Source organism: Galleria mellonella, unplaced genomic scaffold (genome assembly GCF_026898425.1).
Source record: "Galleria mellonella isolate WM207_F2 unplaced genomic scaffold, CSIRO_AGI_GalMel_v1 utg300, whole genome shotgun sequence".
Classification (NCBI taxonomy): domain Eukaryota; kingdom Metazoa; phylum Arthropoda; class Insecta; order Lepidoptera; family Pyralidae; genus Galleria; species Galleria mellonella.
The window spans coordinates 2,604,267-2,630,791 of record NW_026442068.1 but is presented as its reverse complement, the minus strand read 5'-3'; the positions used below and the strand labels follow the sequence as shown (position 1 = coordinate 2,630,791).

General features: G+C 31.1%; 1 protein-coding gene across 3 annotated transcripts in view; it reads left to right on the top strand.

Annotated features, from left to right (window-relative positions):
• Nucleotides 1-26,525, top strand: part of LOC116413135 (venom dipeptidyl peptidase 4) — a 55,697-nt gene that overhangs the window by 6,400 nt on the left and 22,772 nt on the right. The window contains exons 1-2 of one of the 3 annotated variants that reach the window (XM_052895595.1): nt 17,309-17,396; nt 22,834-22,900. In XM_052895595.1, coding sequence (XP_052751555.1) covers nt 22,850-22,900 — 51 coding nt within the window. In that variant the 5' untranslated portion in view covers nt 17,309-17,396; nt 22,834-22,849. Of the gene's footprint in view, nt 1-17,308; nt 17,397-22,833; nt 22,901-24,895; nt 25,016-26,525 lie in introns of those variants that run through there. The other 2 variants (XM_052895594.1, XM_052895593.1) reach the window with 2 other exon arrangements.

The window sequence follows — 26,525 nt, the reverse complement described above, 5'->3', positions numbered from 1 at the left end:
CATTTGAATGACCGAAGTTGAAGCCTTGCTCCATAGACATAGTCTTTATTAGAAACGTAACACGTTTGTTTTCATACAAATTGACGAACTTGAAACTTTATTTCTGCTAATAGTTTTTATAACACATCGTGAGCTCATTTTTGTTACGCTTTAGTAACTGTGCTATTATGCTCCAATTCATGTACGAATACGGCAGTGTTATTCCATAAAGGTAAACTCGGTTTTCACTGGCGGATTCACGTGTGATTTACATTTGATATTCTGTAAACAAGTAAAATCGATGACAGTACCTTTTCGTTAAGGTATAGTGAAATGGGTTAACTGTGCTATCATTCTTAGATACTTACTTTAGATTTGTAAATATAAAATATAGATGAAGTGAAAATGTAGGTGAGGTGAAAGTGAATTAAGGTATGAAATAAGTACGAATATTTAGAGAATAGCATAACTGGTTTTAATAAATAATAGAGCACAGCCAATATAAAACCTGTTTAGTTGTAATGAAATATTATATAACACTAGGGACTGTTGTAAATTTTGGAACATTCATCAAGCGAGACAGCGTTTACGATAGAAGTTTTAGAGGTAATTTGAGGTGTATCCTTCTGGGTATTAGGTACTTAAAAGTTGTAAAGTACGTTTTTAGCTTGTCGAAAGATTCCGTTCAAGTTTACAGTAAGTATATTTGTATGCTTGAAATAACTTTAGTACTAAAGCCGTTACCAGAAGATATCATATTTTATTTTAAAGAGATCCGGGTTTGATTCTATGTTGAGTGAGAAATAGAACTTCACGAATATTATCAAAATAAGATGTTATTTCATTTTTTTTACAAACTAAATTACCAGAGGGAGACTTTGTACAAAAATCGATAGCGTGAGTACCTCTATCCCATTTGTGTTTCAACCGTGAAGCAGTTGTATTTGCATGGCTGTGTTTCGGTTTGAAGGGTGGGCGTGAATTTACTGGGTACAGAGGAATAACACCTGAGTCCTTAGGAATGGCAACGCACGGGGAGTATCATGGGCGAAACAGTATATTCTGTTATGTCCATGGTACCGCTCATGTCTATAGGCGACGGTTATCATTTTCCATCAGGTGGACCGTCAGCTTGTTTGCCATTCTAAGTTGTATAAAAAAAAACATAGTAGTATAGTATTACTTAATAGATTTGTATTTTATTTTAACGTTTTTGAATTGGGTTAAGAAGTAGATGATTTTTTAAAATTTGTTATAACAAGCCGCAACTTTCGTAACATTCAATTTCCAGATAGCCGATGCCTTTCGCCAACCTCAAATAATGGTGTAATCAAAACATGATCGGAATATTTACGATTAGTTTAATACTTTTCGATTATTACACTGGTGTTTTGAGACCTTACGCGCTTTGTACCAGTTACATAAAGATATTGGCCGATAGCGTTAACAATCGTGGAAGAAAATGCAGTAGCAAGTAGGTCACAATGTCTACGTACAACTATATTTATTACTGGAGTTTAAAACATAAAACTCAGTACAAACTTTATAAAGCGAATTTAAAAATCAAGAGATATTGTCATTGGCGAATTTAGAATTATTTTCTGGGCGAAAGCATACATATACATTATTTAAGACGTCTTTGTGAAATTTCATTCGCATTCTGCGATGGGCACCAGCAAATTCTAGGATGGGCACGGTCTCTCCTCCCCTCTATATGTGTTTTTATGTTACGCAATAAATATATTTGCCAATCCAGAACAATGTTTTAAGTACCTAACAAAAAGAAAGAAGTTTTTAGTTTGTATGCAATTTGTTGTTTGTATGTATGTATTTACTAGACATTTTCAATATTTTTTATTTTTTTTAACTATTTACTCCTCTATTAGCCTGTATGTTGATTCATTTACACGAATTTCTTACAATGAATATTTTTAGATTTTAAATACACACTCGACACTTAACGCGATAAAAAACCTTTGTAGATAAATAGTACCTACATACCTGCTTCTTTATTACCGACGTTTTGACGTGGATTACACCACGTCGTGGTCACGACATGAATGAAGTGAGCGGCGTCTTCGTTTGGCAGTTTGCGAAGTCTCTTCGGATACCCTCACACTGTCACCAATATTATGTAGAGGTTTATTTAAAATATGTGTAAACATCGCAAACGTTTAAAATTATCTATTTTTAGATTCACCAGTTCCATAAAGACTGGTACGGCTTGACCAATAATCACGCAAGATGGAAGCAGTTGAAAGAGGCCTTTGCCCAGCAGTGGGACACGATAGCCTATGACTCATTGATTCATTTGATATTTAGATTAATGAGAAAGAAACTATTATTTCGATAGTGATATTTATAATACAACAACTTTCTCCTAAATCTTATAAGAATTTGGTGATTTGGTTTTAATAACATCTACATTGACCAGGAAAACATTGTGTTAGATGTGTAACAGGAAATAACCAGTGGGGAAATTCTCCAGGAATATTTAATAACTACGTACGTTAATAATTTTATATTAGTATTCCAAGAGTTCTATAATTATTTGTTCTACAGTGATGGATATAATGAATGACATCACTGAATCGGGATATTCGTGTACTTCTTGAGCCGACATTATTAGTTTATGTTAGTTCTGCGAATTTTGAAATGGATGTCTAAGATTAATAACGAGGCAGTTTAAAAATACTCAGTAATAGAAAAGTTAAGGAGGAATGGTTTGTTTTGGTATAGATATAAAACAGCACAACCACTTTTTGGAATTAAATTTAAGCAGCAGTATTCCCGAACCGATACGATATCATAATCTTCAAGAAAAAAGCATATTCTTTTTTAAACGGCTGGCAACATGTCTGCAAATGCCACTGATGTTGCGGGTTGTCATAGGTGGCGGTAGTCACTTACCATCAGGTGAGCTGCATGCTCGTTTGCTATCTGTGTTATAAAAAAAAGATATGATATGCAGAGATGAAGAGAGTGCAATAAGGAAAGTATTGAGTATGAATGTGGATAGTTGTAAGTGAAAAAGAAAATTTAAGGCGAATATAATGCGTGAAAAATAGAGATAAGAAAGGGAGTGAATACTAAAAATAATGCAGATAGAAATGAATGGAAGAGGAAAACATTACGTTAACCTGTTGATGATATTAGTAATTAAGTAGTATGTTTACATAAAGACAGCGTTAGTCAGTTAGCGTAGTTAATATTTTATTTGGTAGTAGAATTATTATGCTCGATCACGTTAGTTTTGCTTTGTCTTCCTTGCAAATTCCTTTTATTTAGTACTGTACGTGAAAAAATTTAAAGTAGGTATATGATCGTGTTTTGAATCTTAAAATAGAAGAGTATTACAAACAGTAACAAAAATAGAACTTGGCTACTAAAAATTAGGTAAACTTTGTGATCGGGGGCCGCACACCTTCCTCACTTAACTTTAACTTTGACAGAATCAAGCAAAAAGTTAGTAAATGGATCAGTTTCAAGTGTAAGTGAATGGATAAAAATATAGTTCGATTGTTCATGAGAGTGTTGCGTTTCTGCTGTGTGTACACTAGTTCTTAATTCTAATAGTTTATCAAACTTTTAATATAATAATTTAAAACACTGGTTATAATACGATACTACATATATCAAAATTCGACTGATATTATTAGTTATTTGTAAACAAACAAAATAGGAGTCTTAACCAAAGAAATTGATCTATACTTGATGCATACTGTGTCCTTGAAGAATATGGTATATTAATGTAATATGTTTCTGGTAATCATGCGCAACTAATCACTTATAAATTACTACTGCTGTACGTGCTTCCATCTTTTTGTATTATACTGTCATTTGGACAATAAAGTTATTTAAATATGTGACGATGGCTTTGTTAAGATTTTTTATCATTGTACATAAAGACATACATATATTACATTAATAATATTACATTTTACTAATTAATTTAATATTACATTTTACTACGCTGGAGATATTCGTGAGAATTTATTAATGTGAATTTGAAATGTTCAGATATTAAGCTGGATTTTGATCTTGGGATTTTCAGATCGCAGTTGAATGTTGTTGTAAATAACCTCATTAAAGTATGATATGGTCTTAGGAGCATTCATAATTTTAGTGAAGTGTGGTAATGCCGTACTAATCTGGCAATAAAAAAATGAAGTTTTTTTTATACAACTTAGAATAGCAAACAAGCTGACGGCCCACCTGATGGAAAGTAGTAATCGTCGCCTATAGACATGAGCAGTACCATGGACATTACAGAGTATACTGTTTCGCCCATGATACCCCCCATGCGTTGTCATTCCTGAGGACTCAGGTGTTATTCCTCTGTACCCTGTAAATTCACGCCATATCCCACCCTTCAAACCGAAATACAGTTATGCAAACACAATTGCTTCACGGTAGAAACGAATGGGACAGAGGTACCCAAGCAATCGACTTTTATACAAAATCTTCCTCTGGTAAGTTGAAGTTGTTCAATATTTCTGATTGTTTATAAAGTAGTGAACTAAAACTTTAATTATAAAATATGTTGTGTATAAATTTAACGCTAAAAACTTTGTTACGAGTAAGTAATTTTCTTTAAAATTTACCAAATACATTTTTGCTATTAAAATTCGAATTTTCAATGGCAGTTTAATAAGAATATTATTGCTCGGTTAACGTTTTAGTATGCTAGAAAGAACTTTTGAAAATAATCCGTCAGAAACATTGAAAGTCCTTAAATTGTTATTGAAATTGTGATGTTAAACTAAAGTTATGAACGCTTTTAAGGTGACTTATTATATATTCGTACGATTTTATTTTACAGTCTGTATCGAGTGTACACAAAAATGATATGTGGTAATAGTATATGAAACAATGGAGAAATAATAAAAAAATAAACATATTTCTTGGCTATATCGTCCTTGCGCTCTGTTAATGACGTTATTCACTTGCAAGTCATAGCACCTGTATTGTGATAAGAACCTTATCCTCCTTGTACTGAATACATAATTCGTTGATTAACGTAAAAGGTAAAAATGTTATTACTTGACACTTAATAGTTGCTATTAATGTGAATGCTCCGACAACATTTTATTTTTTAATAGTTTTTACCGCGTCTTCGTTTGCATGACCGAAATGTTGATTGACAAGGATAAATCGCAAGCTATATCATTCTTTATGCCATATGGAGCCATTACGATGCCAAAACGTAAAAAAATACTCTCACATTTATAATATTAGTAAGAATTTCTAACAGAAGAAATCAGAAAAAGCCAGATTTAGTGGCCTACTTGTTTCAGTTGGTAACCGTCACCTATAAAGTCGCATGTCATGGAAGTAACAAAATACACTGTGTATATATTGCGTTCTCCATATATTGCTGGTTGCTTCTTCTAAGGATTAAGGTATTAGACGACTCTAATTTCAGAGATTGTTCTATTACTCTATACAAAAATATAAATATGGAAATTTGTACAGATGTTTTCTTATATTTTTTTATGATATAGCAATAAATATACTGAGAGCCTCCTAATGGAAAGTGTTACCCTATGTATAAATACGAGCAGTACTATAAACATTATAGAGTACCATTTGATCACTTTGGTGACCATCATGTGTGAGCGGGAAGAGATTGCTAGTAATGCGGACTACCAGTCCCATTGATAACAGTATACCCTACCTGATCGACCTCCCCGTGTTTACCCCTGTAAACCATCGTACAGAATTCCTGGTATATTCATCACGATGGGCTAACTGACCTGCCTTTTTATTCTTACCTATCGTCACTCACTGGTGCCTCGCCAGCGTATACCAATAGCGTGGGTCGGGTACCATTGCATTATCATTTATTAAAAAAAAAACTTTATGTTTTACTGCAATAGTCTATACATACCTGCAGTACTAGGAGCATTATGTACGCTTTGCAGATTTTATAGACATCATTATTAGCCCTTTTTTTTAAAGAATTTAAAGCTAGATTGTGGATCTTAGTACAGAGAGGTACTTTAATCTATGACGAAAATTACTATAATGTTCAGGCGAGGTCACTGCGAGACGCTCACCTTTGAAAACCTGTACCGATGCATCTTAACGAGACTACAAAGGAATGGCAGTATGAAAAGAGTTGACAAATATCGTGATAGCTTAATATTAATAATTTGAAATTGTGTTCCATAAAAAAAAGCGACTTCAATTGTGGTAAAACCAGTTTGTGGCAAACTTTCAACCGACTTTAGAAAGAAGCAGTTTCTCTATTAGGCTGTATTTCTTTTTTTTATGTTTGTTACCTCATTACTTTGTCAGTTGTAAACCGATTGGGAATATTTTTTTTTATTTGAAAACATATGATTAGTTACAGACTACTACTATTCAAATCATTGTTATCAAAATTGGTCAGTAGTTTAGTTTTTAAATCTAAATAATAGGATTTATCATATTTGAAGTCGGTTTTTTGTGGGATACAATATTTGACTGATGATTTAAACTAAACTAGACTACTGAATCGATTTTATTAAAATTTCTATGGAATTTTCTAAATCAATTTATAACTGTTGTTTTTATGTTTTTTTAAACATCTCTTCTTTTGAAGTTGGTTAAAACTGCTGTCTGAACGAGAAAGATTCATTAGGTGATTATTGAAATGATTTTTTTCATGTATCTTTTTTCTTTGTGCATTTTTTTTAACAAAGTAATTGACTTTAACTATTACAAAATTACTATGTGATCAACACAGCACTAATTGTATATAAAATAATTATACTTGGTTTATAATATAATTAGGAATATTTCGCTGAATTTAGAACTTTTTTTCTCTTTGGTTATATGCAATGATGTTTATTAACGGTGCCCACCCGTTATTTTATTTGTATACTTAGTTATTAAAAATTTAATAAAAAAAATATCGAAATAGTGAGATAAAAGAAGTACCATTTTATATTGATAATACAAAAATTGAGGTGTTCGTTGCTATTATTAGCTGTCTGTATCAGTCGTCATTTCTTTATTCATTATCTATTGACCCAGTTGACAGTGAGATATTTTCATTTAATTTCTTATTGTTCTTCACACCAGTCTCCACTCTGTGCTATATTTGACCTGATAGGGTAAATTGTTAGCAATGGGGCTGGTAGTCCGCATTACTAACAATATCTTCCCCGGGGGAAAGGGATTGTTAGTAATGGCACAGATAATATAATACTATGTAATGGAGACTGAGAATCCCATTGCTTGCAATATACCCAACCAAATCGACCTCCTCGCGGTTCTTCCTGGAAACTATCATGGTTAATTCCTGATGAATTCATCATGATGGGCTAACTGGCCTGTTTTCATTCTCATCTATTACCCTTCACTGGTGCTCCGCCAGCGTATCCCGTTAGCGCAAGCGGGGTTACCATATCATTTTCACCCATCAAAAAAAAATATCCCTTCCCCCCACTATACTATTAGCACAGTATAAATACTTTACACTGTGCTATTAGTATATGTTTGATTGAAGCGAAAAATAATATACGTCTATCACTTTAGTTTGTAAATAATTTATTTCGTCTTGTCATTTAGATTTAAAATTTAAAATTACATTGTATTTATGTATAATACGAGTACATTTATAAAACTGTCCATAGTTTTTGCCTTGATCAACGTGCACGTTTTATAAATAACCTAATTGTTTATAAATATGTATATTAAATGTTAAATAATTATTAACACAACAATGGTAGTATTTTGCATATAGAAAAAATAAATGCCAGGTAGTTTTTTAGTCTGTCTTTTATGTATAATATTTATTTTATTAATTTATGTACACTTTAATACACCGTGTAAATATATGTTCATTTGATAGACTTGATACCGGAAGGTGTTCTTTACCAGTTAAATATAGTGCAACAGAGAAGTACGTAAGCGGTGTATTGAATAATTAAGGAAATATAAACTAATACTTATCATACTTATATATTCGTGTTAGCCATTAACTGCTCACTACTAAACATAGGCCTCTCTAAGATGGGGGATGGGGGAAGTTACCTCTAATTACCATGCTTGGTAAGCAGGTTGGCATATTTCTGCTCATCTGTGGACCATAAATTTCCTTAGCCCCCTCTCACGACCCCCACTGAAAAGGAAGAGGTGGTCCATTTTATGCCGGGACCACAAGGCATAGGATATATACTCGTATGTATCATAAACATATAATTAGACTAATATAAAAAATTACAATAAAATACAACAATTAAAATTAAACTAAATATTATTAATAATTTTTATTATTATAAAATAATAAAAATAAACGTTCAGGTATATTTATGTAACAGTAATTAACTAGAAAAATTTTTTTTGAATCGTTAAGTTTTTATGTTAGTGTATTTCCTATCGATTATATAATTGTTTAGGTTTGAATAAAGGGATGTGGTATTACGGACGCGAAACACCTCACGCATTGTGGTAATGCATGAGGGCTATCACAGGCGTCAAAGTGTATTATATGACGTCATCTTTATAAAATGACGATCACCTGTTTCCATAAGGAGACCTTTACGAATTTCCATCAACTTGTTCGCCATTCTGAGTTGTATAAAATCATCAGAGTAAACCTTAATAATTGCAAAAGAAACATCATTATAAGCTCAGAATGTGCAAACACTAAAGAATAGCAATGAATTAAGTACCTCTTCTGCTTTAAAGTCGTGCGCCGTAAAAATCAAGTATTCTCATTATAACGTCCCTGGGGTGACAGTGGATTGTGTAATTAAAGGCAACGAAGCAATCAGAAACACTCGTGACGAATGGCCTCCCGATGGGATCGCCCCCCCCCCCCCCTTCAACTTTGTTCCCCTCTTTTCCCTGTCCTGTAGTGTCTCCAACTAGATTGATTAGTTCTGTGGACTGTTACCGTATGGAAAATTTATTCTTAAGCGTCGATATTTGTTTAAGAATGGTGATGTTTATTTCATTTCAACTTGCCATGGCGGTATAGTGCGTCTGGCATGTTTGCAGAGAACAGGGTTAATGATTTTTTTTTGCTATTTTACGTAATTATAAAAATATAATTACGTAATGCAAAATTACATCAAAGATTAATGACAATAAGTAATCATATTGTAAAAATTGTATTCCTCACTGCATACCTGACGACAAAAGATTTTATAATGAAATAATTTAAATTTGTATTTTGTAATTAATGTGTATATTAAAAATAATAATAATAGTTTGTATAATTAATAATGTAACTGTAAACTATGGGTATATACCTGAAAATAAAGAGATTTATTTATTATTTTAACTGACTTTAAAAAGGAGGTTCTAAATTTTATTATATACTGGCTGTATCTCGCGGCTTCACTCACATTAATAAGTATATAAAGTATTCTATGTACTTAGCTAGGATATAATCTACTCATGTACTTTTATTAAAATTCGTTTAGTAGTTTATGCGCGATAAAGTAACAAACATCCATCGATACAAACTTTCGTATTTATTACATCACATTAATAGGATTAGCTGTTCCCCGCGACGTTGCTCGCATGTATCAGTATATTAATTACATTCAAATGTATTTAAAATTAATAAGATTTTCACGTGTAATTATACTGTTCGTGTGATAGGGGTTTGTTAATTGACTGTGTTAAAAAGTAGCCTATATTGTTATCCATCCCATATAGTACGTTCAAGAAAGTACTACTTGTATATCAAATTTCATAATAAATCGTGTTAATACTTTGCTGACCAGTAATTCCATCATGGTTGAAATCTTTGGAATTAAACTAAAATTGTGATAGAAAATCTAAATACAAATAAAAGTATTTTTTGGTCATGAACGCTTTGTAGACAAAACGGTGTTGCCTGGGGGGAAAGGGATTGTTAGCAATGGAGTTCGACATTGCTAGCAATATGTTCATAATATGTTCAATAGGTTAAGTGTTAAATAAATTAAATTAATATTGATTATGTTGTATGTAATTTCTATTTTTTCTTGTGTGTGTGATAATAATAAATAAAACGACACATACCTTTGTTGTTTTACGTTAAAAATCTTATTTCGATAAGAAGGCCAGTATATACAGTTATTTTGCCTACTTATTAAATATAATATCTATAGATTAGTATAGATACAATTATTATGATGGCTCTACTAATGTTTGGCGTTGATAATTCAATAAATCGGAATCGGAAGTAGCGTTAGGGGATAATGGACGGATGGAACAAATAATTCGTTTACCTAATAAATCTAGTTAATTGTGTTTATTTTGTACGGTCGACTACACGTAATATCTAAAATGTTTTCAAGCTACCTCAATAAATAAGGAAATTAGGTAATACCGCCTATAACTCGAGAAAGGAGCATGTCTATACCTGTTTTTATAATTGGGGATGATTGATATATACATCTGACATAAAAGTCAGGTTACGGTGAAGAATTCATTAGAAATTAATTACTATGATTTTTAAGTGAACCCGGATGGTGGTCGATCTGGCAATGTAAAGTGATCTGCGAAGATCAATATGTCTGATCTCTTTATCTCGAAAATTTTCCGACACGAAACCTATATTATCGATTTAAAATACTAAATTATATAGACACGAGTGTCTCCGTACAAATGCTTCGGCAAAATAGGTTAACTTTTTTATCTATTTGTGCATGAATAGGGCTACCATAATGTACATTCATTACTCAGTATATGAGAAAAATTACATTGTAAGATCTGTTAATCTCATTCGCTTTTGTTTTTTGTTTGCATTGTTATGCATAATAATTCGTAATGATACTTATTTTCAATAATTATATTACAATAAAAGAGTGTCCAATACAAAATTTAAAAATCAACCTGGTGTGGAAAATTTTTAATATAATGACTTTCAACACTGAAAAAAAGCGCGCTTTGTTTTGATATAAAACAAAAATTGCCAGTCAAACATCAAATTAGCTGATTAAATTTTGAGAGGAATTTGATACTTTATGCTCTATTTATATAATATAAGAAAATATATTAATAGAAAAGATTTTCTGTAACATTACCGGCTAATTAATGTCGTGATTTAAGATAATTTATATAATGGTAACATTAGATTGCGAGGGTCTACAATTACATAATTAAAACTTTACGATCTTGTTAAAATAATGAGAATTAGATTAGGTCAAAGTTCAAATCTAAAATACTGATTTTCCAAAATAAAATAATAGTTGCGTAATATGTATCTACAGGGTACCTACTTAGATTATAGGTACCTATTATATATTATTTATACCAAATATTTTTTTTGCATCAGAAAGGCAAAGGAACACCGACTGACTGCTTTGTATTAATATTCTATTCTAACGTGGACGTGAATAAAGTTTTGACGGTGTATGGTCGACATATTTATAAGAAGGAGTTTCTGTTATAATTTGTATAATTATAATGTAGCTTGGCATTCTCGCAATCAGATTACATAACGACACACTATTAATTAACATCCATCAAGCTGTTTAGAGTACACATTGCATGTATGTGTGGCGCAAATGAAATATATTCTCTCTTTGTCCCTCAGAGACCCGAACACATATATACATATAAATATATATACATACATACATGTACTTACACATACGTATACAAACTTATAATGCTTTCAACTTTTTTCTTTCTGTTAAAAAATATTCTTTTAATCCTAAGAGTTGTTGAAATACAATATTAATTTATATATATAACAATAATATATTGCTTTATAAATTATCACTTCAATCGCGACAAAGTTTTTACCAAAGAAATATCGGAAGAAACCTTGATAATTGAAAAAAAGAATAGTCAAAAATGTTCAAAATTGGCGGACATAGAGCTGAATAGACGTACAAACGTCCTTCTTTTGGAAAGCACGATTAAAAAAGTAGGTAAGTATTATGATTATCATTAATAGACTATTAGATTACTTATATCTATAAAATGATATCTCCTCCAAATTTAATGCAATTATTGTAATTAATTTATAGGAGGGATTACGTAAAGATCTCAGTAAGTACCTACTTACTGATATTTTTATTTGTTTTTTGTTCTAACAACGCATTTTATATACCACGGCTGGGCAGGGCTTCTCACAAGAGGAGGATACAGTTTACTACACGTTCACCACACAGGCCAAGAAGTTTAAATGTTATTGTTCCTTGCGATATCTTGGTGATAAAAATAAATGGTGTACATACTTATTCTCTGGGGTAGAGACTTTAGAGTAGTAGAGGGATTATTACAAGTAATGCGGATTAACAGTCCCATTGCGAATAATATACCCTATCAGGACGACCTCCACGTGGTCCTCCCTGGAAATCATTGTGTTGAATTCCAGGTGTGTTCATCACGATGGGCTAACTGACCTGCCTTTTCATTCTGACCTATCTTTCAGTAGTGCCCCGCCAATATATATCGTCAGTGCAGGAGGAGTTACCATTCCATTATCACCTATTAAAAAGAATCTCGCGTGGCAGGGAGAAAAGGCATTTGTTAGTAATTGGACATAACTACCCCATTTTTAGCCATATACCCTATCAGGTTGACTTCTACGCGGTTCCCTCTGAAAACCATCGTGATTGATTTATTGTTGAATTCGACACGATGGGCTAACTGACCTACTTTATCTTCACCTACTATCTCTCACCGGTACCCTGCCAGTGTATTATACTGTTAGTGTAGGCGGCGCATTCCATTATCATCCATTAAAGAAAAAGACTTCCGCGTGTTTCCCCCTGAAAACCATCCTGGTTAACGTTATGGTGACAAATTCACCAGGAATTCCTGGTAATTTTCTCACGATAAGACTTGATTTCATCCTCACTAACACACATACCTTCCAAGACTGTACTTATAGTACTGGCGGAGTCACCTTTCTATTTACATTCCATTGAAAGAATTCTTACTCCGTTAACGCATGCAGGTATTTAAAACAGTGGTATGTGTAAGTATCAATAAGCGTAATAATATGACCAACTATTATTTAAACAAACAAATAGATATGAATAAATTATAATAAACAAAGAACATAAGAGAAATTGAATGGAAATGTATAAGTAAGCCAATGGCATTCTTATGATGCAATGTTAATGTAATCAAGTAGAAAGTGTTTGTATTGAAGAAACTATGACAATGTTACGATACTGTTTGATAATACTTAAGTTACTTCAGTTAACATTCGGATCATGCCGAGTGGACGGCAGTACGTCTTCACATCACACACAGCATACGTAATACGCATGTTGTTTATTTATAACAGTGGTGACAGCTTAGTCGGAGAATGCTTCACAGTAGTCTTAAGATCAAATCTTAGTCTAAATCTTTCCAATTCATATTTAAGATTTTTTTTTTTCTTTTCAAAAACACAAAGTTACAAGCAAAAGATACAATGGGCCCCACACTAGGCGACCTGTATCGTGGGCACCCGACAAAGATTAACAATACACAATCGGTTATAATAAAAAGTACATAGGGGATAGTATAAAAGAAAAAGAATGTCAAATTGGCATAATGACCATTTGATGATCAGTCATTAAGAATATTAATAGGGATAAGTCCGGCTGTGTACATTTAGTTATAACCTAATATCTATATTATAAGCGAATGTACAAAAGCATATAAGTAAATAAATAGATAAATAATTATCTTTATTTGTTTCACTGATACATTTTAAGAAAAGTAAGAAAACAAACTCATGTGATTAAGACAATAAACTAAGCAAATGAAAACTAAAAAAATGTAAAGCCACTTCATTACCAGATTACAGCTTTATATGCTTTACATTGTTCATTTATTAATTTTTATTTTTTTATTTTTGTTTTTATCATCGCACTGCTTGTCATCAACAGGGAATTCAGCCTCACTCTTGAACCTAATATGGTTTCAACGGAGTTTTATTTCGTGGACGTTAAGGTTGTTTAATGAGCTTCCCGCTGACTACAGCATGAGATTCTTTAAAAGGCTATATTAAGGTTTCTTCAAGGCTGGCAACCCATACGTGATATCCCTAAAGTTGCAGGCGTTCATAGGCTAATGTGAATGTTTATCCTTTAGGCGGGCTGTTTGAAAAATGACAATGCAAGACATGACGAAGGTGGCAAACAATGCCACCTTCGTGGTAAAAAAAAGAAATACAGCTGTCAAACTAGAATAATTAAGGAAGTCAAAATAAATGGCTCAAACACTTATGTAGTATTAGAGAGCTATACTATATGCTATACTCTAAACACTATACTAGAGAGCATTATTATCAAAGTGCATAGATCTGTATTGGAGGAAAATAATATAACCAGCCAGCCAAACTGATTAGAGAGGGTTATATATTCTTTGTATTCGGAAATTTCTTTCTTTCGGAAGGAAGTTTTCCTTTTTTTTTTTGATGGATATAAAGTATCTATTATGGTTTAATATCTTAGTCTCCTTTTATAATAGTTTAAAAAATTTATTAAGAAGTAGTCACATTTCGTATTCTTATTCATCGCTTTTTCTTTTTTTTAATGGGTGATAATGGTAAACCCGCATGCGCTCTCGGTATACGCTGGCGAGAAGCACCTGTGGAAGATGATAAGTGACGATGAAAGCAGGTCAGTTAGTTCATCAAGACGATTTCTTTCGTTTTCGCCTGTGTCTTTTCCCCCCTTATTCACCACTTGGATACTGTTTTGGCTTACGTGAAAATGTCTTAGTGCTTCTTTGTGTACAATTTCATATTTATAGACTCAATAGTTTTAGTTCTATAGTCGAAAAATAATCAATTACTGGTGTGGATTGTAAGGAAACAAAAAAGAATACGCACCAATTGTCTATTTTTTCCTTTTGATATCCCTTAAATATCGATAATCTTCTTTTTAAGGCGGCTGAAAATGGAAGATATTAAAGTGTTCTTTCGCAAAATTATGCTGCCTAAGGAAATTATTATAAAACTGGGGGAAATTGAGAGAGCTCCGACTGTGCGGAAATGGGGAAGGGAAATAATCTTAGTATTTTGCGTTGTTTCTTCAAGCACACATTAGAATTTATTTACTCAACAAATAGGTTTTATTTACATGTAATAAACAATGGAAGCTGAATGGTATTTAGTTTAAATTTATTTGAATCTAGTATAGAAGAGAATACAGGTATTATAAGGTACGATCGCGCCTTTTTGACAACTGATTAACGTATATAGGATTCCACCTTGATTGGATAGTGGCCTATGAATAGCTGCAATGGTGTGTAAATTAATAGTATTAAAGTCAATGACTATTAAAGTCAAATATATAAGAAGTTAGTTGTTAATTAGTTGAAATATACGTCAGTACTAATCTCCTTGTATTAATATATCCTTCAACAGATGCAATTTAATAGAAAAACCATCAAAACCACTTTCACTATAATTTCCTTTAATTTTTCTTGTTCAAAAAAATTATAGAACATTAAGATATGATCTATTTTGTTGTTTATTTTACTGTTCTCTGCTGAAGATAGGCCTCCTCCATATTTTTACTCCAGTGTGTGTGAGTGGGAGGGGGGGGGGGAGGGAGTCAATGCCATCAATTGGCACGGTTGGCAGGCGGGTTGGTAAGCGGGTTGGTAAGCGCAGTTAGGTTTTTAGTTGTGTTTCAAGGGGGACGCTACATCCCTCGACCATTAAGTTCTTTAATCGCTTCTTATTTCACTATAGCCTGTTTCAATAGATTATATAATATAATGAAAATGTAACTGAACAACAAAATGACCCGACCATAGACACCGTGTTAGTGTTCAATGTTGAAGTATACATCAAAAACGATAAATTGCTACAATATTTAGATTGGTTATTAATTTTTTTTTGTATCAATCTTTTCTTAGAGTGCTTCTATAATAATTGCAACAAAACCTTTTTAATTAGATTCTGCTGAGACAGATTTTATTATCTTGTATCGCTGGTTAGTTGATTAGGATTATTTCAATTAATCAGTGATATGAGGCTTACGTAAAATAACATTTCATTCAATAAAATAAATGTCACCCTAATTATAGCACAAGAAAATATATAAGTAAAAAAAAAAAGAAAAATGTTTTCGAATTAATTAATAATCAACTTGGTATGCCCATATTTTCTTAATGGCTGATAATGGAATAGCAATTCCGTCTGCGCTATCGGTATACGCTGGATGGGCACCAGTAAGGAATAATAAATGTGGATGAAAGCGGGTCAGTTAGCTCATCGTAATACATACCACAAGAATTAACCAAGATGATTTTCAGAGGGGTTCCCCCTGAAAATCTTGAATCTGAAAATCAGCATGGAGGACATTCTCATAGTATACATTGTTAGCAATGGAGGTCGTTAAATCCCCATTACTAACAATCCTGCCCACGTTTATTATATCTATACTATCATGATCATCGTCATTATCATAACTAGCCATAATCATCGGCTTTGAGGGAGAAGGGATTGGTAGTAATAGGAATTAACAATCCCATTACTAGCAGTATACCCTATCAGATCGACTTCCATGCGGTTCCCTCTAGAAACTATTGTAATTGGTTTATTGTTGAATTAGTCATTATAGGCCAACTAACTTACTGCATCCTCATCATCATCCTCTACTGGTGCCTCGCCGGTGTACACCGTTAACACAGACGTGGTAACCATACCATTAAACAGTCCTCGGTTTGGGGGGAAAGGGATTGTTAGTAATGGAGTTTAACAGCCCCCTTGCTAGCAATATGCCTTATTAGGTCGACCTGTACGTGGTTCCCCCTGGAAACCATCGTAAACAATTCTTGTTGAATTCGTCACGATGGGCTAACTGACCTACTTCATCCTCACCTATCATCCTTCACTGGTGCCCCGCCGGTGTATACCGATAGCGCGGGCGGGGTTACCATTTCATTATCACCCATTAAAAAAACAGTCCTCGGTTTTGGTCGCATGAATGAAAATGGCGACATAAATCGGTTATACTAGGTTCTCGAGTAACACGTTTAATACTGTTTCCATCTTCGTATTCTTTGCATCGAATATCGTATAAATGGATATTTGCCTATTTAAAGTTATTATTGACATACTTCTAACTAACTAGTGCTACTGTAAGGATGAATTAAAAAATAAAATGCGTTTAATACCAAAAAGAATTAATAGAGACAGAGCAGAAAAGAGTATCACTTATATCAAGTTACATTATAAAAAGTTTGCATTACTATCAGACCTGTATCTTGGGGACTAGACACAGACGTAAGTAAGATGAACAAATAGCTAAGCATCAAATTGAAAAAGATATGTTATCCTTAATTACTATTATTATGTACTTATCTACTTAAAAAATTGCTTATCATAACACATTTGGTTGATAACAGTTTGTAAATTAATCCATATCTATTCGTATATTAATATCAATATTACGGTAATTTTAAAATTAAGCGTTTCATTATTAGTGTGGTGTGAATTGGCCTATAGGCCACTCATTAGAGTGTTGGTAAGTTTCAATGCCCATTAAATTATCTATTTTTCTAAGGTGATACTTGAACTCATATATATATGAGTCATATTTTGCAAACTCTGTTAATACCAATTTGTTTGAAAGGAGTAACAACCGAATTTCTTGCTAGTTCTTCAAGGTTGAAACTACATTGTTGAATTGATAGAATAACAAAAATGACGTGTCATAATTGTTTTGTGGTGACCTATTTAAATATAGTTTTAATTTTGATAATTAAAAAAAAATACTCTGTTTTATAATAATCAATTACTTTCTGTTTTTTTTTAACTGCATGGTTAATTGGTAAATAATTCTATATGATATTGAGCTCACCATTTGTAAAAAAAAATATAGTGCAGTAAACAATAAATAAATATTATATCTTGTACAATAAACAATACTAGGACCAAAGACAATATTATAGTTTGTAAGTTGTTCTAGTACTTTCTATTTATGTTATCGACTAAAAATTTGCTGGAGTACGTAGATAAGTACAATGGTATTGCAATAATATGATGCTCTTAACTTTATGCTGTAGATAGAATGTTTTCAGATCACTTATTAGAAGAAAATTTATATTTTTCAATATTATTTCAACGGAGAGATTAAGTCCAACAAGACAAACAATTTAATAGGACTCAAAAGGGCTTATATAATATGAACACATTTTTTTACATGTCATCGTTATGCCTTCATTAACCAATTTTTTTATGTAGGCCTCCTTCAACCTTTTCCATTTTGACCTGTTTGGACCAATTGCACTCGTTGTTTTTTTTGCATATACATATATGTAACAAATCACAATAGGGTTATACTCGTATGTGTATTTTTTGCATACATTCATAGCATATGTGGACATATTGTATGATTTGAGGATCCATCATTGATAAAACGATTATCTAGCACTTATGTAAGTATTGTTTAGATTGTGTGACGTCGAATTTTACAAGGACGTATGTATATCATAAAATATGACAAATTTTGTGAAATAATAGTAATACTATATCAGTCGAATTGTCTATTTAGACTTCATGTTTTGTGTACCTTGAGTAATGAGAAAGTATCATGAGTTTAATCATTAATTAGTAGCTACTTGTACCCGCCGTGTGGTCCCGGCATAGAATAGGTCACCCCTTCCTTTCCCGCAAGTGTCGTAAGAGTCAAATAAGGGAGGGCGAGGGATGGGCAGCAGTGTCCCTCTTAAAACATCTCTAAAAGTCTTATGTCTGATATTTGTGATGTCTTGCTCTTCAAGATAGGTTTTATTCTAAGTTGAGGGTCGGGCAGTTAGTGTATTTATATGATCCTAAATATTATTATTGTACAGACGTGCTTTATCTTAATAATATAACAAAGTTGTAACTAAACGACGTCTGTACATAAGATATATTCGTATTTAAGAAAAAAGTAATGTGGAGTTGTAATAAGAGCTACAGAAACTAATACAATAATTTTCAGAAATGTAGTCTAGCTCTCTGTCTGTAAACAAACAATTCTGCCAGAACAAACATTAATGGCATCACAAAAAAGTACTGTATCATATTAAATTCGATTTTTTCTGTTGTACCTGTATTCCTAAAGGACTAACTCAAAATAAGGTCTATGTTTTATTTTGATACACAAACTAAAAGTGATCTATTTCATTCGTTTTGTACTTCTGAAAAATGCAGTTATCCATATAGTATTATAAGTAGATTATTTGTTGCAGTGGTATTACTGATAATTTTACTTTGAATTAAGTTAAATTAGTAAGCAGATAATGCGATAAACTGTAAAAGTGTTTACAAACAGTAATATCACAGCAGGTGTGTATTATTTCATGATAAATTGAAATAATAATAAAAAAAAAATGTCTATAATACCCTCTGTAGAACTAGGAGAAATGCAGCACTAACTTGTTTTTTTATAAATATAGGTTTGAACTCGGATGCATAAAATTTATTTCAATTTGTTGTCTGTATTTTTGTTTCCATTAACATAATTAACAAAATAGATTTTTTGACATCATAAACAAATTAAATACTAAAATTTATTAGCAAAGTTTATTTATATGTACATAAAATCTTTAGATGCCAATCAGACTCTATATCGTCAATAAAGTTCTAATAGACTGTAAATTAGTAAAGTCTATTTTACAGGAGAACAAAAAAAACTATCTAAAATTAAAGTATAATATATTTGTGAAAAAAAATAATTAAAAAAAGTATTTTCAATCAACTTATTAAAGAAATATAACGATTTATTAAAATTTCTTTTACTAATATAATATGATAGCGTGACTTCTGTGCTGTTGTTTAAAGATTACTTACAGTTACCTCATGTTTCCAAGACAGAATTGGAAAAATATTATGGTATTAAAAATAGAGCGTGTTAAGCCATATTTAGCACTCGTTTTTAAGTATAAAATACCATTAGTGTTGAAATATTTTTAAATTTTTTAAATGTAAGAGACTATCTAGATAAGTATTTTTTAGTAAGATTCGACTTTACGATTATGATTAATTACTTTTATGATTATCCTAAGTAATATTATAAATCTCAAAACGAGTTGGTTTGTTTGTTATCTATGAAATTTGGTATACACGTACTATATGTGGACAAGGACAAAGGACACAGGCTACTTTTTATCGCAGTTAATGAACATATCCCTCATGTGGACGAAGTCACGAGTAAAAGTTATTTATATTTTAAATGTAAATTCAAGACAATTTTATGAGTCACTTTTGTATGGGATTGTCGATCTTGTTTTCTTGATTTTATTTTTATTATTTTATTTCACAATAATTTAAACACATAAGAAATACCTAAAAAAAAACTGTATATATATATATGGTAAAACTAAGTACACTTAATTTTTTATGACAATATTGATTAATGGTGTAAGTATTGATAAGACACGCATTCCTATTCAAAAGATTATAACAATCATTAACATATTATATTAACGTATTATCAAAGTGATATTACTTAATCTTTATACCTCGGCTTTATACGTTACATGCTGCATGACCTTGCCTTTTTACAGAAAATTGTTAAAGGTGTGATCGCTGGTGAGGGTTTGCTTGACAGGAAATCGTTATGCGTCCCTAAACTAGATATACGAAAATTCAAGGATAAATATTTTTTTGTAGCTCCTCCTCATAGAACCAATTTGGGGTTACATGCGCTTATAACAAGATAGATAATCAATTGTAATAGTATATTAATAAAAAAAAAATCGATATATTTCATGATCAATCACAATCATTTAATATTAAAATATTATCTAAAAGTATTGATTTATTCAAATCCTATATTTTTAGATGTAATTTTTTATATTAACTATTTTTGTGTCAATGTATTATTTTAATGTTGTGCATAATTGATGCAAATATTATATTTAGTTTTTTAATGTATGCATGTTGTCAATGTATGTATTTGTATTATTGATATGTCTAAACAAATAAACAAATGCTCACGATTGTCCTCAGTCTTATAACATAGAAGGTTATGAAATTTGTCAATTAGCATCATTGTTCAATGTTGACTCGGTGTTCGATGATTTTACAATTTATCATTTACCAATAGGCAACTATTCAAAATAATTTGAACCGTGTATAATACTAAGGTAAATACTTAATAAGTACATAGATGTATCTATGTAACATACATACTGAGATTATACAGATAGAGTGTCTTCATATAAATGCTTCGCTAAAAACAGGTCAACTTTTTATCTATGTGTGCATGGATAGGGTTGCCATAATATACATTTATTACTCAGTATACGGGAAATTTTTTATTGTAAAATTATATTTAAAAATAGAAACGATACAAAATTTTTACGAATATATTTGGAAGAACCAGATAAACACTGCCTAATGATTCGTGATTATGCTTATTTTTACCAATTACTTTAGTTTATTATTTTAATTTGTAAGCATCCGAAAGTTTCAAATTCAAATTTAAAAAAATGGATTTGTTTTGGATAATTTTTAATATAATCACTGGTAACACTAATAAAACTGCGTTATTTCGTTTTTTAATAAATATCTGTGATTAAATTTTGACTCATTATGGTATTCGATGCTTTATGACACACTCGTACTTATAAAACTGTTTGTCTTAACTGAGCGATCACACAGTCAAAACTAATAAATCTAAAAAGTCTAGAACTATTAAATCTATATTTTTAACGTAAGCCGTTAAGATAGAAATTTTGTAAATTTTTACTTAAAGGGAAAATAATCAAACAAGTGTTACTTTTTTATAAAATGATCCATTTCTTTACATCATTTATTCATTAATATGAGACACATAAATATACGAATGAATGCCCTTTATTTATTTAATAATTATAACATTTGAAAATGGTAAAGAGATCATTAATGCCTATTAACAACAAACGTCTCTATATATTTTAAAGTACGCAAACATTTGACTTCTATGAATCGTCTCTTGCTATCTTATTATTATAAATTTACTCCTGAAAACTAATGTTTTTCTTTCTTATTTATATTTCTATTGAATTCAGTTCAATGAAAATATAATTAAGAAAAACATTGTTGAAACAGACTATAAATTAATACTGTAAAAGAGAAAAACAGCAACATGCAAAGTATGCCAGAGCGAGATAGAAGCGTGTTTAAAATTCGCCCCAAAGTGAAATTTTACTCCCAAATAAAAATAATTCCAAGTTCAATTTATGTTATTAAAAAAAAAGTCGAGTTCATATTGCGAAGGAGAATGCCGTATTAAAAAAGTATTATTTTGGTTCCTAATTTGAATTTAGAATAGATTGTTAAATAGTTGGCGCGCAATGTAATACGAAAATAATGGCGCGCGCGTAGTAGTATTTTTAAAATTATTTAAAATATATGTACGATCCTTATGATCCTTAATTCCGTATGATCCTTATTCAAGGATCGAAGTTATGTATACATATATATGAAATAAAGCAAGCTGCAACTTAGTGTGGTACGATTTCCTATTCATGTGATTAGAAAATTTTGTCTAAGATTCGGTTTATCAAAAGTTTGAAAATCGGTGACTTTCTTTACTGGGCGAATAATGTAGGTATATAACTATATTATACAATCAATAATCAACAATTTTCTTTCCCTTTATTGCTGTTAATGTGTTTTTGATTTTAACTTTCACTGTACACATAATTATCAAAATTGTTGATTAAATTAAATATTCGGTTATTATTATAGATAGTATATACCCTGTCAGGTCGACCTCCACGTTGTTCTCCCCGGAAAACATCGTGCTGAATTTCAGATGTATTCACAGGATAGGCTAACTGATCTGGCTTTCATCCTCATCTATTATCCGTCACACTGCTGCCTCGCCAGTATATACCGTTAGCGCAGACGGGGTTACCCTTAGATTATCATCCATAAAAAAAGTATATCTGTTCGTTTATGTATTAATTATATTATCTTTGTTTAAGGTAAAAAGATACAAGTATGGCGCAAAATAACAGTAACTCTACAATGGAGATGGGAACCAGTGATCAGGTACGTATCAAAACTTAACTGATAAATGCATAAGAGCATTATACCCTTGTGGTTTACTGCTCCGAATCAAATAGATGTCAGAGTTGGAAACCACGACCGCTACCGACATTACTGACCGACGTATATCAATACTTCGTTATCATAACTATATCTATGAATACAGATCTTAGATATGTTATACTATACATACGAGTATGTATATGGTACAGAAAGTATAGATGTATAGTACAGATTATTTGTTTGTAATATTATCTATTTATTATATTACATTGAAATTGTAATTAGACCTTGTATGTACAGGCATCAGTACTAGTTCAATATGATATTTAGTACGTTTAGATACGCTAAAACGTTTCAGATAGGAAAATAAAACAAGGAAATTCACGTGCAAACAACGACGGACTATAATGATTGTTGCCTTGCTTTAAAATAGTTAGTAATACGGCTTATAAGAACGAGTGAAAATATCTTCAGAATAAAGAATAGCCTAATAAAAATATTATTCGAATCTAATTTTGTTTCAGGATTCCAAATACAGTAAAAGCTCTTTATTCACGCTTCCTTTATTCGTTTTCACTATTTGCAGATTAAAAAATTGCAACCCAATTCCTATATTCGGGGCTAAAGATTTCTGTATTTGCGGGTCTAATTGGTACATAATTATAATTAAAAATAATTAGGTATCCTTTGTAAACTTGTAGGTAAATAGACTAATAAAAAAGTAAAAAAGACTTTATTACAACTACGCCTAAAGTATGTTGTCAAATGCTAATGTTGCTGTATAAGTGCTTTGGCTGTCCATATTCACGGTTTCTGTATTCGCGGCATATTTACGGAACGCATACCCCGCGAATAAGGAGCTTCTACTGTATTTCTTTTTTTATTATAATTATTCACCATCTTCTGCACTAAAAACAGGTCAATGACACTTTAAATTTTTAATGGCCTGTATGTAAATATGTGTAAAAAATAAACTACGACACGTACCGATACTGACACTATTCGAATGTAATCCTGCTTCAGGCATACAAATATTCCTATCTTCCACCATCTGGTGCACTAAAAAGAGTTCATGACCACCATTAACTTTTAATTGTCTGTAATATGTAAATAAACATTCAATCACCGACAACAGTACTAGAAACATTAAATATTTAATCGCTTTTAAAAAGAAGTGTTCCAATTTTTTAGTATTTGGTTTTCAGAAATTATTTATACTAATACTTTTTTTTAATAATTATTATTTATATTTTAAATACACAATCGGAACTTAACGCGATGAATAAACTTTTGCAGGCAAATAGTACCTACATACTTGCTTCTTTATTGCCGATGTTTCAAATTAACTAATTATTATTTATATAGAAATATAAGAAAAGGAACTTTTTTTTTATTGTTTATCTTATTTATTTATTTGAAAATTACTCACCACACTTACAATCTCCCAAAACGTGTAGTGAGCCATAGATTTATTTTAAAAACTTACAAATTTTGTACAACATTTTAAAAATATGTCCATTTTGTCATTAAATATGTCAAGATCTGGCTTATATACATATATAGCAAACAATTGTTACCTGTTGCAAGAGAAATCATGGCGTATCAAAGATGAAATACGGGTATGACCTAAGGGATATTTATACCTGTTTATTTTGTTTCACAAACGTTTATTTTATTGTTCCCAAAATAAACGTTGGAGAAAGTGGGTAAATAGATAAGACCCTTACTCATTTCGTCAGTTACATCGTGACTACAACTCTATGACATAAAACAGCGTCGGAATATCGGCGTGCTCAAATAAGAAAATAATCGTGGCAACCCGTTAATTATCTACAAAGAAAATCTAAAAAGTTGAATGAATAAGGTTCATATTATAATAGAAACCAACAAAATAAATAAGATAAACGTCAATAGCCACCGATAACCTAGCTTGATAGCCCAGAGTACTACGTAGAACATGGAAATAAGAAAAAGAAACCGTTATCTCAATTGATTCTCGATGTCTATGTGATGACTAACAGCTGTAATGTTAGTAGTATTCAGTATCTAAGACAGTCTTGTTTTAACTTGAGAGGGAATGTTATTGTTATATTGATTGTGATTGAACGAAAAGTGGTGTAAGTAAATAATTATGTATCTAATTCGCGTTTCTTTTTTTTTTCAATTAAAAGATATTTGTTTATAAAGTGAATTGTGAAAATCGGCCTTCAATCAATGAAGATATCACGTGAGATTCATACAAAAATAATTTAAGGACCTCATTCTTTTAAAATTGGTATTACGATACTTATTTTTTATATATTTTATAATGAGTTTTTAGGTTCTTTTTTATTTAAATAGTGCAAGTTCTGGTAACATTTTATTTGTGAAGGCGTGATTAAATATATAGTTGTATTTATATATACACTTCTTTTTTGCCAGTTTGATTTTGTTTTTATTTTGTACATATTCAAGTATACGATATTATGTCATTTTTAATAGAGAATATATGTCATAATTAAATTTTAAGTATAATTAGGCAGATTATGATCGATACTGGGTCGGTAGGGGTTTGTAGGAAATCTATAAATCGTTACTAATATAATAAATGGGAAAGCGATTTTATTTGTTTATACATATATAGATTGGTTTGTTATTTATCGGCGTTTTAACGGTTCAACTAATCGTCAAGAAATTTGGCATACACGTATTATATATATGGGATGTAGAAGGATTAACTGTAGATACACAAGCTAAGACCCTCCACTAGATGGAGTGACGATCTGAAATGCATTGCAGCGAGTCAGTGTATGTAGGTGGCTCAGCGCCGTTTCTTATGGCAGTCTATGGGGGAGGCCTATGTCCAGTAGTTGACAAATAATGGCTGAAATGATGATGATGATTCATGTTATTATAGTATTGCTTGGTATGTATAGATATTATAAATGTACATAAGTTAGATAGACTATTTGTTAAATTGATAGGTAAAATGCATATAAGTTCAGTTGCTAATAGAAGTTAATATAGGCAAATTTTTTAAATATTCTTTCATATAAAACGTATAGATTTTAACAAATAAACAAGCAAACGAGTGCATTATTTAAGATATATCTATTTATAATTAATCCCAGTTATAATGATCAAAGAAATTTTAACTGATGGTTACTAAACGTGTAAGTGAAGAACACAAGAGTGAACCGTATCGATTAAAATGAATCATTACAATTTGTCCATAGTTAATAAAGACATCACATTACTTCGTACATACAAAAAATATACTTTAATTGGGTGTCTCCTGTTTTTTTTTTAAGTCAACTTAAAATTATCTTTCAATTTGTATTGTAACCGTCAATAATATTAAAAGAACAAGACCTGCTGAATCTACAATAAGATATTGGAACTTGATACTGAAAATGTCATGATTCCTTATCTAATGCACTTAGTGGTATAACTGTGAATTAGATAATAAAATTCAATCTTACGTAAAATGATAATAATAATGTATCATAGAAATTGACAAGAGATAATGCGATTAGCTACGATTAAGGTAGACTACTGGTCTAAATTGTATAGTACGCTATCAAACCATTTCTTAAATGATCATTCGGAAATAATTCCTACTAAACATTATTAATTTGAAAATAGG